Source organism: Electrophorus electricus, chromosome 12, assembly GCF_041902795.1.
Source record: "Electrophorus electricus isolate QZ-2024a chromosome 12, ASM4190279v1, whole genome shotgun sequence".
NCBI lineage: Eukaryota > Metazoa > Chordata > Actinopteri > Gymnotiformes > Gymnotidae > Electrophorus > Electrophorus electricus.
Window position 1 is genome coordinate 29,172,762 of NC_137508.1, and position 15,695 is coordinate 29,188,456.

A 15,695-nucleotide genomic window follows, 5' to 3' on the forward strand; every position below is an offset into this window, starting at 1 on the left:
GTTCATCCATCTCTTCAGCTGACAGCACTGTTCAGCTCAGATGAATTTATGCTCAAAATAGTTTAATTAAATTATTTAGGGAAAAAAAGGAAGCAGGTAGTGGCATTTGTACAAATTAAAGCATGGACTTTGTTTCTTTTTTGAGCACTGAGAACCAGTGGCCTTTTTGGCTGGGATCTGGTTCATGGGACTGTTCTACACTGAAAGCCAACTGGCATCATGTGGATGGCAGGGTTGGTTTGGCCCAGCTGTGTGGACGGACTGCCACCTTCTGTCTGCCTTGAGAAGACTGTGGCTTCATAATCACAAATTTTGTATGAAGAGACCATGCATGACTCTTCAGTTAATTCCACATTAGATTCTGCAAAATAAATGTTGGCATGTTGCTGCATTTCTGAGTGGGTGTTTCACCTTCTGCAAGTCTTGTGAAGAGAATGGCCTCCAACTGAGATATGTTTAACAGGTGCATGGAATTGATGCACAGTCCAGGGCCAAAGGTCACAGTGCCGTGGGCCAAGTCCCAGGTGGTAGAGGTCTGAGGCTGTGACAGAGGTTCAGATGTTGTGACAGAACACCTGCATGGAGACTGATAGGTGCTCAGTCTGACCTGCTGAAATACGTAGAGCTGCTCTTTGTAGAACCGCTTCAGCAGAGGGAGCCTTAATCCTTCTGTAGGGTTTAAATGTTTTCTCCTGAAATGTTGAAATGTTAATCTCCTCTGGACTCCCTGAAAACTGGCACTTCTCTGCAGAGAGATCGTTGGGCTCAGAATAAGATTAGAGCTCTGGGGGGTGACAGGGATGATCACATGCAGCCTTGTGTGGTGGATCAGTACTGAGCTTTTTTTTTTTTTTTTTTTTTTTAAATGCTAAAGAAAAAAACCCATCATGTCAAATAATTACAAATAATGTGAATCCAGAGGTTCATAAATTATGCAAGTGAAATATACTCTTATTATAGTCACATCAAAACATTCCATAATGAATAATTGATTTGGAATGTGCAACAGCTGCTTAGGTTGGACTAGGGTTAGAGTTAGAGTTAGAATTCCTCACAGTATGGTTTGATCAGGATGTTTTCCATTTGATAGGAGTGTGTGTGTGTGTGTGTGTGTGTGTGTGTGTGTGTGTGTGTGTGTGTGTGTGTGTGCGCGAGCATGTGCGTGTGTATTTGGAGTGTGTGTGTGTGCATGTGTATTTGGAGTGTGTGTGTGTGTGTGTGCATGTGTGTATGGGCATGATCATGCACATGTGTAGCAGGAGTGTGTGTGGCCTGTCATGAATAGATGTCATGTCATTATTCTGATTCACTGTGTGCAGTTTGTAAGCAGTGCATTCTTCTGTCACCTTAAGCTTGGTTTGATAACAGACAGGCAGATTGGAATGATTGTCAGCATAAGCCTGAAACATCATCACACACATCAGAGCACCAGCCTTAGGAAAGACTGACTGGATATAAAGACGCGTGAGGATATGTGTGTCTGCTTCACTCCACGTCAGGCCTTCTGAACTTTGGAGCTCTGGAGTTTTGAGCACAGCACGTTTTGTTTTTTTTTATTCTTCTGTTCTGATGCGTCCTCTGCTCCATTGTGACAGAAAGCCAAACCCTAATCTATGCCGTGAATCTGCTCTGGGTCGGGCCACTTGTCCTCTTTTACAGCAGAACCCGTCTCCTTTAATCAGACTGCCGAGGTTGGTGGCAACCTTTGATTTGACCTTGTTCACTTCTGAGTGAAATAAAGCATGCAGATTTGTAGAACAGATATCCTGATGAATGACCTTGTGTACAGGTTAATACAACAGCACCCTTCGCGAGTAGAACCATAAAACACTTGCATAGCTTGTTTTAATGTGTTTGGGAAAATTTGTGGCCCTGGTTTGCAAAGATACCTCAACATGGAAACTTTTACCTAGGTGGTCTCTTTCCACCAATACCAGTTGTTTATCACACCCTTCAGGGATCACAGCTGAGACAAACACACACGTGCACATGTGTGCGCACACACACACAAAACCCTCCTAAAATAAAAAAACTTCACTCAATGGTCTGGACACAGCCGTTTTCTATTATATTCACATATAGACCCTTTTATCTAAAATAATATAATAAAAATAGTATTGCTGACCCATTGGAACTAGACATGTAACTTCAGTTGTAATCAGTGGCAGCAGAACAGCAATTGATCAGGGACCATGATGTCATTCTTACCCACCCATCCCCCTGGCCTCCTTTGATGACATCTACCTGTCTTCCCATGCCAATCTCCTGCCCTGGCCATTGGATTGGACTTTGTATGTATTTACATGACAGATTGGGCCCCAGTAGGAACCTTAATTGCATCATTTCATGGATGCGAGTCAGCGGAGCAGCTTACAGGCCGTAAACAGGAGTAGAGGACCAAGGAGGTGGAGAAAGCAAACACATCACACCCACGTGATAAGCTAGTGTGGTCAGACCCATGTGATAAGCTAGTGTATTTAGACCCACGTGATAAGCTAGTGTGGTGTGCTGCTGTTCACTGCTTTGGTCATGCAATAGCCCTTCAGGGACCTGCTTAAGGACAGTATGATCAACGCAGTCGGAGAATGAAAGAGAATGAAGCAAATGAAACAAAAGATAGGGAAAGTTGGTATACCCAAGGGTGTTTACCCAAGCACATTTTGGACTGAGCTATAAGTTGGGCATGTTGACTCAAAAATCATGATCATGAAAATAGGGTTACAGATACTAAGACTCATATAAAAACAAAGATTTAAAATAAAAAAATTCTCAAAAACTACTTTTAAGATGTGGTGTATCTGGTTATGGTTTCAGTAGTTGCAATTTTAAAGACAGAATTCTTTTATCTTCCTTTAGATGAAAATTAAAGGTCAGTGTCAAAAGTTTGTTGGAGTCCATGGCTACAGCGTGAGGGTGAACTGAAGGGAATATTCCACATCCATGACCACACACACTGCAGCAGTAGCCTCCAGTGACTCAGCCGTGTAAACACATGAGGTAACAGAATACGCAGTGCAATCAAGGCTGGGACAAGACCAGATAGAATCCAAAGGTCTGTCGTGTTTGGCAGATACATCAGCTGTTTACTAAGTCCATGACTTAGTTCATTTTCAAATGAATCCACATAAACACACTATCTATGGTGAGGAATGATTTTCCTTATACCTACAGAAATAAAACCTTACAACAGGCTTTTGTATGAGGATGAGTCTCAACAAATCAAAGCAGGTAGTATACATTTCTAATTGATTTTTTTCTTTTTTCCTCATCATTCTCCTGTCTAAACCCATGATCTGTTATGAATAACTCTTCAGCCCCTATACGGAATATTAAAACCTACTTCTCTGACCATCTGAATTGTGGAAATATTTAGGATACAGGCTCAATGTGTTTACGCAGTACAGGGTTACACTGTTTATGAAAGATAGCTAGGCAAGACTCCTTTGGGAAGAAAAATAAAACCTTTCTAAATTAAAAGAAATGATACATCCTACAGATAGTATATGAACTAAAATATACCCCATCACCCCATAATGCCCTTTAGATTGGCTCAAGCGGACAGACAGCCTAGCACCACAATCCACTGAATACATTCTGCTGACTTCCATGATGTGGGTGGTCCTCATTCATTACTATAACGATCGCTCACTGTGATATTTGAAGGCAGAATTTAATGAAACTGTCAACCTGCATGACGAAGTCACTGCATTCATTTGGGTCTGGTGAAACTTTGCATGGTGTAAACTGACCTCAGACTGAACGTTGTTAGGGTTTGGCTTGCATCCCTTTGTTTACTTCCAGTGGTGCCTCACTGAAACCTATGCCCTGCGGAATTACATAAATAGCCAAGTTTGTAATACTGAGGGTCAGTTGTGACTTCTATATCTAGCCAACATATTGTGACACCAGTAAAAGTGGTCAGGGTTCAGGGCTTCAGTCCTGGATTAACATTTGCGAACCACAAGGCCTGTGGCCATACTGACCTCCCTGGTGTATGCGGCAGTTTCTATACACTGTACCTTGATGAAAAACCGTTTCTGGAAATTTGGCTGGTGACGCACAAGAAATGAGACACTATCCAGCACAGGGCCACAACAAACACCAAGGGTACCTATGTAAAGCAATCATTTGTTTTTACTAGGAAATACTCTCTGATTTTTTTTCTTTGCTGTGGTATGCTGAGATATTTCTAAGTGCTACACACTTTGGCATACTGTAGCTTGGCCTTAGAACACAGCTTTAAGACTAGCTCAGTGAGACATAATCCTGCATGTGACCTACCATAAACAGACCGTTATCAGACAAATGCTCTGTTATTTAATTTGTTATGGGTACACCAGATAATGGGGTTGTGGATATTCGCACATCTGGGTAAGGAACAGTATAAATAATTTTGGAAAAAAAGATGTCAGTCTTACACCAGTTTTCAAACATGCTATACACTTTAATAAACATTATGATATTTCTGGGAAGAAACTGAGATAGCCCTAGTTTTATTTACAATACATGATCAAATTATTCACATGAAACAAATCAAACATGGCAGATGACTTAAATAACTTTATGGTGTAACTACTTAAATAATGAAAAAGCAAAAAAGAAAAGGGTTACCCTATTCACAGCTCACCAGCAGCTCCAGCCCAAGTTTCACATTAAGTGCTAAAATTACAGAAGAGACAGCATAGATTCCTCACACTTACTGAAACCAAGATAACTTTCACAAGAAAGACATTGTTGTTTCTCAAGAGACTGACAGTCCCAGAAATGCTGAGATAAAGAACATTATTACTGACTAATGATACAGTGACTAATGAAACAGTGACTAATGACACAGTATACCTAAGTACTCTACTGTATATACCTGTAGGATCCTGATTTATGAAAACAAATGATGAACCATAAAGAAACAAAATGAAGGAAAACAAACTGTATTAGAGGAAATGGATAATATTGACTTTGGATTTCTGTGGATGCAAGTAAAGCACACTGCTGTGTGTTATTCTAGATTAACCTGGTAGGGCCTCTCTGCTGTGTGTTATTCTAGATTAACCTGGTAGGGTCACTGCTGTGTTATTCTAGATTAACCTGTTAGGGCCACTGCTGTGTGTTATTCAAGATTAACGTGGTATGGCCACTGCTGTGTGTTATTCAAGATTAACCTGGTATGGCCATTGCTGTGTGTTATTCTAGATTAACCTGGTAGGGCCACTGCTGTGTGTTATTCTAGATTACCCTGGTATGGCCATTGCTGTGTTATTCTAGATTAACCTGGTAGGGCCACTGCTGTGTGTTATTCTAGATTACCCTGGTAGGGCTTCTCTCTGCTATGTGTGATTCTAGATTAACCTGGAAGGGCCTCTCCCTGTTGTGTGGTATTCTAGATTAACCTGGTACGGCCACTCTCTGGATACTAGAGGCAGTTTATGTGTAAATACTGTACAAAATAAATTCAATTGCAAAAGCAACTGACTAGCTCAGTGAACCATATTTGGGTAGTAGTATGTTTGGTAAGAGTTTAGAAAAGCTTTTAACAGATGTGTTTTACACTTCAAAAACAGTTTACTGTGTACAGAAAGTCTGGTTTACTTACATTCATGATACAGAACGTATAATTGGATAATCTAGTCAAAGTTTTTTGTATCTTGAAATTAATATTATTTACTGGTGGCTTGTGGCATGCAGAAGTGAAACAATTAATTACTCGTTACTTAATTCATTCTCCATGTCAGCTTTAAGGCCTCAACTGAACATACTACAAGCACCCAGGACTCCAGGCCATATTAAAGGCAAAACATTAACTGGCATTATGTCCTATCTTAAACTGACTTATACAGAGAGGAACATCTCATAATATCATGAACTTCTTATGATGTCTTATAATTGAACCTGGAAATATGCAATGGCAGATAATTATACACAATTTGTCAAACTGATAACCTATATACAGTGACTTTCAATGCAAAAACTAACCTTATAATTTGAAAACTGTAAATGTATGTATAGTAGACAATATATGATATGAATTCATAGACTTAATGTTAAACAGCTTTCTATTAACACTTTCCTGACATATATTATTACACTTAAAAAAATAAACCCTCCTCTATCAAAGTAATAGTAATACTATATTATTTTTTTATAGTAATACTATATTATTTTGCAATGCTAAATAGTGTGTATCTTAGTACATTACTATATGTACAACACTAAACTTGTTCCCTTTTGGAACTGTTTACTGAATATTATTCAGTAAATAAAAATACATGTGGATTTTTTTACCATGAATAATGGTGAATAATGGTGAATAATGGTGACCCAATTCCATTGCTAATAATAATAATAATAATAATAATAATAATAATAATAATAAAAACCATTTGTGGCAGTGTAACTAGCTTAAAACACCTTTGTGACAATAGTCTCTCATGTCTTACAAACAAGATATATACGAAATGTCTAGCTTGTTCCGGTGCTGAATTTCCAATAGGAACAAAAAGATATATAAACAATGAAATGAACTATAATACATTATGTGAAATCAAAGCAGCGTGTATGGTCATGAAGAGTATTGAAAAATAGCATGGTTGATACCCTGATGCTAAACCAATCTGTAGCTTGGGGGTATTTTCTCAGCATATCAGTTAGAACCACTTCCATCTTAACAGTGTAAAAATGAAATCAAAGTGACAGCTAAACATTTTTGATTTGCAACTCACCACATTTTGTTTGAATAAAAGACACACTGAATAAGACCATTCTGCAGGTTTAACTTTGTAGGTCCCCCCAGTGATTTGTTTCAAAGAGCCTTTTCAAGAAGAGTTGTTGATATCCTTCTAGATCCTTTACACTGAAAACGGACTGGCATCAAGTCCCATCGTTGTGATTCCTTAGCGCAGCTCTCGGTCAGAAGCCCTGGAATAACTCTATGGCACTTGTCAGTATTTTTCTTCAAACTAGTGATTCTTTTTTTCTCTTTTTGTTCAGGTCTCAAAAGAGAAGGACATTTGAACATAACATGAAAACAGTGGGTAGAACAAAGCTCTATTCATAACATTTATTGCCATACTGGTTATAAGGCTAACCCTTTTGGTTTGGGCTAGTGGGTCCAAGGTAGCCATGACGTCTCATGTTACATTTCAGTCAGGTAGACTGTCCATTGAGTTCCATTAGTGAGCCTTGTTATATTTGTTGTAAGTCTAAGTTTCTTCCATTTGTTGAGTCTTTGTTGTTCATGGGTGCTTGAACAGGTGACCCACCTGTGTGTAGGACAAAATATCCAGACTGAGCTCAAATGGTAAATCCAGTTGTTTGAGTCATCTGAAAGGTCCTTTTCACTGGGGAATTTTGCTTTGGACCTACCCATAACAGAAGCAGGAATCAGAGCATTGAGCATAATGAGTACCCAACCCCTTCATCTGGACAGCAGGTCCCTTTGGACCCCCAGCTGTTTGCATTGTGCATGCAACAGTATGAGTGCATGGGTGTGTATGGGATGAAATAACAAGGGGTGTAGAAAACTAGAAAAGATGTGGAGGGTAAAGACAGTTGTGGTTCCCATGGTAAATGGAGCACTAGGGGCTGGGAGAATGGCTCCAGTAGATCCCAGAAACACCATCTGAGATCTCGGTCTAGCTAAGATACTACGCAGGACTCTCAAGCTCCCAGACCTCTGGTAGAGGACCCAAACTTGAAGGAAAAGACCACCCGGAGTGTGAGTGGGGAATTTTTATATATATATATATATATATATATATATATATATATATATATATATATATATATTCTATGAATCAAAGTTATTTTTCAAATGAATGTCAAGGTGGGATCATTGTTTAAAAATAATTTTTTAAAAAGCTGGAAAAAAGTCAGTCTGGGTAACAACAGCGTGATTTCATTGGTTGATATTTGCCCAAACAACCAGTTTTCAATGTCTAAACCAAACATGGCACAACCAGTATTAACTGAACTGTATCACTGGTGCCTGGAACCAGAGGAACGGATAGTAATGGTCATGGTGATCTGTACGCTGGTATGCAGTTGGAAGCAGGTGGTGGTCTGAAAACCAACCCTTAAATATCAGAGTGGATTCTTTTTTCTATTCCCTTATACAATGTAACTGGTGAGGTCCAGCAGGTATGATGTCATGTCAATGATGTGATCCAAGAGCCCATCCTTGTCTCGGTCCGTCTGCACACCCCGCTCCCCCTTCTCACACTGGGAGCCGGAGAAGCCCTCCTTACACAAGCACTTGCTGGGCTCAATGCAGACGCCGCCATTGCGGCAGGCAGGCTCACATTTGGCTGCAAAAACACAGAAGCAACAGCAGCACATAAGCACGAGTCAGCAACTGTGGTACCTGCCCATTTACAGGCTGCAAGGAGCAATTTGAAAAGACTTTAAGAGGCAAAGAGGAAACTCAATATTGATTTATAATTAGAGGCCAATGGGACACTATGTATTAATTTATAATATTACTAGATGTTAATTTATTTTTTCATAATGAGACACAAGATCCTAATATTTACCGTGTATATGCGCATGAATGCCTGTGTGTGTGCGTGTGTCTCTCACCCCGTATGCAGTAGGGACCCTCCCAGCCTTTACTGCAGCAGCACCTGCCTGTCGGGGTGCAGTAGCCGTTTCTGCACTCGCGTGAGCAGCTGCTGCTCAGCATCTCAGGAGCCTCCACTGGACGACGACACTCCTTAGGCACCTGAGGCCTGCCGGAGGAAAGTGTAGCTCACAGTTAATGAGGGTTAGTGTAGCTCACAGTTAGTGAGGGTTAGGATTAGTCACTGTACCTCACAGTTAGTGAGGGTTAGGGTTAGTCACTGTACCTCACAGTTAGTGAGGGTTAGGATTAGTCACTGTACCTCACATATAGTGAGGGTTAGGGTTAGTCACTGTACCTCACAGTTAGTGAGGGTTAGGGTTAGTCACTGTACCTCACAGTTAGTGAGGGTTAGGGTTAGTCACTGTACCTCACAGTTAGTGAGGGTTAGGATTAGTCACTGTACCTCACATATAGTGAGGGTTAGGGTTAGTCAGTGTACCTCACAGTTAGTGAGGGTTAGGGTTAGTCAGTGTACCTCACAGTTATGGTTAGGGTTAGTCAGTGTACCTCACAGTTATGGTTAGGGTTAGTCAGTGTACCTCACAGTTATGGTTAGGGTTAGTCAGTGTACCTCACAGTTAGTGAGGGTTAGGGTTAGTCAGTGTACCTCACAGATAGTGAGGGTTAGGATTAGTCACTGTACCTCACATATAGTGAGGGTTAGGGTTAGTCACTGTACCTCACAGTTAGTGAGGGTTAGGGTTAGTCAGTGTACCTCACAGTTAGTGAGGGTTAGGGTTAGTCAGTGTACCTCACAGTTATGGTTAGGGTTAGTCAGTGTACCTCACAGTTATGGTTAGGGTTAGTCAGTGTACCTCACAGTTAGTGAGGGTTAGGGTTAGTCAGTGTACCTCACAGATAGTGAGGGTTAGGGTTAGCCAGTGTACCTCACAGATAGTGAGGGTTAGGGTTAGCCAGTGTACCTCACAGATAGTGAGGGTTAGGGTTAGCCAGTGTACCTCACAGATAGTGAGGGTTAGGGTTAGCCAGTGTACCTCACAGATAGTGAGGGTTAGGGTTAGCCAGTGTACCTCACAGATAGTGAGGGTTAGGGTTAGCCAGTGTACCTCACAGATAGTGAGGGTTAGGGTTAGTCAGTGTACCTCACAGATAGTGAAGGGTAGGGTTAGTCAGTGTACCTCACAGATAGTGAGGGTTAGGGTTAGTCAGTGTACCTCACAGATAGTGAGGGTTAGGGTTAGTCAGTGTACCTCACAGTTAGTGAGGGCTCTCTTCTGTTTCTGTCCCATCCCTCCCTTCCTCTCCCCATCTTTCTGACCTACTTCACCAGTCTGCCTCATGTTTATTTATCTCTGTCATACACACACAACACATATATGTAACACACAGTACACACATAATACATAAACATACACATAATACAGTACACACATGCCATGCCACATTTTCATTAAACATAACAAAACATTTTGTTTGGGGGGTGGGGGGTCAGATTCATCCAAGGCTTTTTAGGTAACTGAACTGAGCTGAGAGTTAAACATTGATTAGACACTTAGTCTAAGCAAGTTGATAAATATAAACCCATATGCACTGATCTCGCATACGTGGACATGGAAAGCAAATTACTATTAGTAGCAAATGAGCCTTCATATGATGGATGATGGCATGTTTTCTTTCTTTTATTTCTTGGCATTACAACATCTGGAAATGGAAACAATAGCATTTTGTGTGTAATGGGGCTCGGACACTAAAGCTATCCCAAGTGGCCACCGATGAAACTGCGAGAACTGCAGATCTTCAAAACATTCTAATTCCTTAAGCATGCAGGCTAATGAGCCAACCAGATCTCTTCATGTATGTCTGTTACTGAACAGTAGGGCTGTACACACATGCACACGTGTGCACACACACGTACGCTCACATCCATGCACGCACACAGACACACAGGTACATGCATACATGTACACACACCCATGCACATGGTAATCGGCCTCCACTGAAGTAGTAAGTGCGTAGGGATCAGACTGTAGAGCACCCAATGACACATCCGGTGGGTCTTGCTGAGAGTAGGGCAGGGGACAGCGAAGAGGCCAGGTGGAGACAGGGTAAAGTAGGTGGAGTGGGTGTAGGGGGTGAGGGCAGTGTAGGGGTGTGAGGGTGTTGGGAGTGTAGGGGGTGTGTAGGGGAGTGTAGGTGGTGCGTAGGGTAGTGTAGGGGGTATAAGGAGTGTAGTGGGGTGAGGGGAGTAGGGGTGTGTAAGGTAGTGTAGGGGGTATGGGGAGTGTAGTGGGTGTGTAGGGGAGTATAGGGAGTTTGTAGGGGTGTGTAGTGGGGTGAGGGGAGTGCAGGGCTGTGAGGGTGTGGGGACTGTAGAGGGTGTGTAGGGGAGTATGGGGGTGATGGGACTGTAGGGGATGAGGGGAGTGTAGGGGATGAAGGTGTGGTGCTATTTCTCATGCTTCCCACTGCTGCTTTCACTACCCATATCAGCTCACTCCTTTCACTCATCCATACTCAGGCTCTTTTTTGTGCTGTTGAGACAGGCTATATGTTGTTAAAACAAAAAAGGCAGAGAAAGTGAGGCAGAGGAAGAAAGATGGAGGGTGGAAAAGAAAGAGAATGAGAAATAGAGAGAGGGAGGGAAGGAGGGAGAAAGAGGCGCTCCCTGGAGGATTGGGCCAGTGTTGTGAAGGATGTGGAGGTCAGTGTGTGGCTGGCAGGGTGGCCGTGAAAACAGCACCTGCTGCTGTGGCCCTTGTCAAAGGCAGCTGGGTCAACAGGCACTGTGGGAATGCATCCACTCGCATAAAACACAGACTGATAAATTAAAGGAGGGCCCCGGCTTATTAGTTTAAGAGTGTCCTGCCGGTCCAGCCTGGTCCTCTTTGTTTGACTCGGGCCTGTTCCACCCGGCACACCAGACCCATTCTGGCGCCGCTCTAGGTCGTCCAGTCTGCAGTATCGTGCCTAGTGTGGCTTAAATGGGCCGTTAACGTTTAGTTTCACTGATGTTAGCGAGATGCCCTGGTTATAACTTTCCCTGCTTAAAAATATTGTACAGCAATTTAGGAGCTGTGAGTCACTTTCTTGTGAGACAGTTTTATACCTCAAGGCATAACTAATTTACTAAAAACAGTGGAATTATCACTTCAGTGGTGCAGACTGTGGGACATCAACTGTGCCCAAAAGCAGTTTCATCGTGCCTCTCCCCAGGACTCCTCTGTCCTTTTTGTCATCTCTCACTATTGTCAGGCACTCTGTGGTTACATTGTGGTTACATTTTGTCAGAAAAATTTACTGTGTATTGTAGCAGTGTGCCATTCAGTGACACTGCAAAGACGCTTTGTGAAGGAGAGGTGCAGGGCTGAGATTTAGGGGAGAAAGTCAAAACCAGGGGGCTCTTGGGCTGAGAGATGGGGCTGTGCAGGACCAGAAAATGTGAACACGCACGCACGCACACACACACACACACACACACACACACACACACACACACACACACACACACACACACACACACACACACACGCATTCACTAGAACCCACATGTGCTTGCCTCCAGGCCATGAGTGATTTGTGGCTTCCATAACTAAACCACATTGTTTAAAGACTCCTAAAAATGCAGTGAATGAAATTTAGTGCATCTAACAGACAAAATCTGCAGACAGAAAAGGAACTTTAGATGTTTAGATGTAAACTTTAGATGTTTTGTCTCACACTATGCTGTCAGACTCCACTTTGAAGTTCAGAGAGAAAGAAGCAACTACCAAAGGTATCTGTCAGAAAATTAGGGCTTTTCAATTTCAGCATAGACCACTCTGGATTCAGCAACTGCTGGATTTGCCGTTATATTTGTGGGATCAAGATATTAAAAAATATTTCAATCATGAAAAAATGACCAATCTCCAGAAATGCAGATTACCGTTACCCAGCCAGCCCTCTCAACCCACACACACCTATCACGACACACATCTACTTCCCACGTCCAAACCACCAGTTTCTTGCTCCCTTCACTCTGGCCTCATTAACTTTTCCCTATTTAACGTCTAGAACCCCTGAGTCCAGTGTTTGCACTGATGGTCTCTAACCTGCTGTGGCCTGCCCAGTGTGCTCCGTCCTGTTAATAGTGTTCCTGCTTGTTGTTTTCCACAACTTTTCATTTGTTCTCTTTTGCTTCTACTCAAATCAGCACTATTTTGTTGTGCTTCATTAGTACCATCACTCAAGCCTCGCTCCTAAGACGTCACAATTGGCATATTTTACAGGGCATGAATGAGAGAAATGGCTTTCAATTTATATAAAGAACAGAATATTTTAAATTAAACTCGGGACCTGTTAGAAAAGTTAGCTAGAATCATTTGAATATTGCAAATTGTGCTAACTGACCGCTACAAGGCTTGATTCATTATAAACTAAATGCTAATTAAAGTATTTTTGTTCTTTAGCATAATGCTAGCTGAAATGAAGCTGATCTATATGAAACTGTTGATATTTTAAACAGTTCAATCTTCACCTATGGTCAGTAAATAGTCTCTAAATTAATGCGTTACTATCAGCGTGGGTTGCACACATGCATGTTTCAGTAAGCTGCTGCCTATTTATTATTCAACATTAATGCCCTGCCAAACACACGCAGATACATGCGGCCACCCTGGCGTGACATGTTTATCAAAAAATCTTGACGTTTGACTCGATGTGATACATTCCCCCTCTATGGGCCCAACGCCCTTCAATTCAGTAAAGCAACATGGTGGATCAACAAAAATCAAAACATGATGTGGGTGTTTGCAGGACTCAAATTCTGCCAACATGAGAGACTAAAGCAGAAATCCACATGAATGTTACAGAACCCAAAGAGTTTCAGGTACATCAGTGCAAGACCACCCCTCTTGGGATAGGGGTTTAACCCTAACCCTCTTGATAGTGCGAATGTGGTAATGAAATCCTACAGAGTGACAGGGTGTGTGAAATAGCACACCCAACACAGCGGGTTCTACAGACTAAACATCCCCAATCGATGGTGGAAAGAATTGTTCCCTGGAAAAATGCAGCAATGCCAGAAAACATAAATAAAAAAGTGAGTTGGGGAGGCCTGGCCAGGGAGTCCTGTGGAAACATCTGCTGCATAATTAATTGAGTTAGACTTGGGTGGCACTGTCAGCACCTAGGGATAATCAGAAAGGCACTGACGCTGATTGTATTTCCCACAAGAAAGAAAGAAAACAGCCCAGGAATTCACATGAGCTTGGTTTAGGGGTAAAATTAAAGTGAGACAGAATCAGGCTTATTTGCACTGTTGTTTCTTCTGCAGTATTTCTAGTAATTTCACTTGCTAAATGGAAGCCAAAGGTTTGATGTCTGAAGGGGCAGAATGTTGTAGAAGGAAGAAAGAAGAAACCCAAGCTTTACATATGATTGGTTTGATTTGGAGATTTGACAGTTTGGCTCTGCCTGTTGCAATATCTGCCTGCTCAAATGATATATCAGCTGTTTTACAAGTGCACAAATCTCACAAGTTTGGATTTTGTGGGAATTTGTATGGTTGGTGTGTTTGTGTTCGTGTTGTATGGTTCGTGTGTTTGCGTTGTATAGTTGGTGTGTTGATGTTGCATGGTTGGTGTGTTTGTGTTTGTGTTGTATTTTTGGTGTGTTTGTGTTGTATGGTTGGTGTGTTTGTGTTCGTGTTGTATTTTTGGTGTGTTCGTGTTGTATGGTTCATGTGTTTTGCGTTGTATGGTTGGTGTGTTGATGTTGTATGGTTGTTGTGTTTGTGTTCTTTTTGTATGGTTGGTGCGTCTGTGTTCATGTTGTATGGTTGGTGTATAAGTGTCATATGGTTGGTGTGTTTGTGTTCGTGTTGTGTTGGTGTGTTTGTGTTGTATGATTGGCATGTTTGTGTTCATGTTCTTGTTCCATTAAATGTCTTTATATGTCCTTGGCTTGACATGAACAGTATTTTAGAAATCTGCCATTATCAATTTTTTGGGGGATTTTTAATGGTCCAAAACACATGGCACAAATTATGCTAAATTTCAAAATGCACACACACGTGCAAAAATGATTAAACACTGCAGTAGAGAAGCCGTTCACCTGCTGTGTTTGTCATGATGAACTCTAAACACAAGTGGCTGAGATCAGTGGGCCTGTGACGGTGTGCAGTTATGCATTTGTGGTAGATTCAGCTCTAAACTCACACAGACATACAAATCTATTCCACTGTCCTTAGAAAAACATTCCTGCTGTTGACGACAGGTGTGTGAGTCTTCTCAAAGCTCGGGAAAGATCCCAGCAGACCACACATGCTTCCCAGTTAACCAGTGATGCCTGAACTGCCCTGACAGTGTTGGTGTTAGAAACTAGTTACACTAACATTTGGAAATGGTATGCTTACTCTCCAATTATGGCTGAAGTTTGTGTTGGCTAAGACCGGCAGTTGTGTGATGATTTGTTTAACGGGGTATGGTCTATGTATGTGTGCATACATGACAGAGAGAGACACAGAGTTAGAGTAAGAGTGATGTATTTAGAAAGAAAGAATTTAAAATGTCTATGCTAATTTAAAGCTCTTATTCTCAGTAAATCCACTTTTCTTGTTATAAGCTGACCATCCAAATGACCAAGCTACAGTAAACCAGTGATAGAAGAAAAGCAGACCAAATATGTTAATAATTATGCTTTTTCCAGCTCTATTAGTGTCCATGGTGCCACATTAGAATAATTGAGATAGGGGAATTAGCTCCAAGTTCTACTGAAATTTAATATCCTTATTCTGCTTCTCAGTAAGGGTGCTGGATTTGCTTTCAGAAGTCCACTTTCCAGTAGAGTGTAGCTACAATTATAATGTAACACAGTGTCTATGATGCTCAGGAAGACCTACATGTGCTGATCTTAGATTTACAGCATTTAGCTGACGCTTTCATCCAAAGCAACCTATAATTATGACTGAGTACAACTTGAGGAATTGAGTGTTAAGGGTCTTGCTCAGGGGCCCAACAGTGGCAACTCGGCAGTTTAGGGGCTTGAACTGGCGATCTTCCGATTACAAGTACCTTAACCACTGAGCCATGACTGCCCATGATATGATATAAACTCTGCAAGTAGTGACCTGAGCCTCATAATA

General features: G+C 41.7%; 1 protein-coding gene across 3 annotated transcripts in view; it reads right to left on the reverse strand.

Annotated features, from left to right (window-relative positions):
• Positions 1-4,429: 4,429 nt before the first annotated feature.
• The window catches only part of hhip (hedgehog interacting protein), a 38,247-nt gene continuing 26,981 nt past the window's right edge, over positions 4,430-15,695 (reverse strand). For all 3 annotated transcript variants that reach the window (XM_035531878.2, XM_081725007.1, XM_081725008.1), the window contains 2 exons: positions 8,572-8,720; positions 4,430-8,300 (listed from right to left, as the gene is read on the reverse strand). In XM_035531878.2, the coding sequence (XP_035387771.1) occupies positions 8,104-8,300; positions 8,572-8,720 (346 nt within the window). In that variant the 3' untranslated portion in view covers positions 4,430-8,103. The remainder of the gene's footprint in view (positions 8,301-8,571; positions 8,721-15,695) is intronic.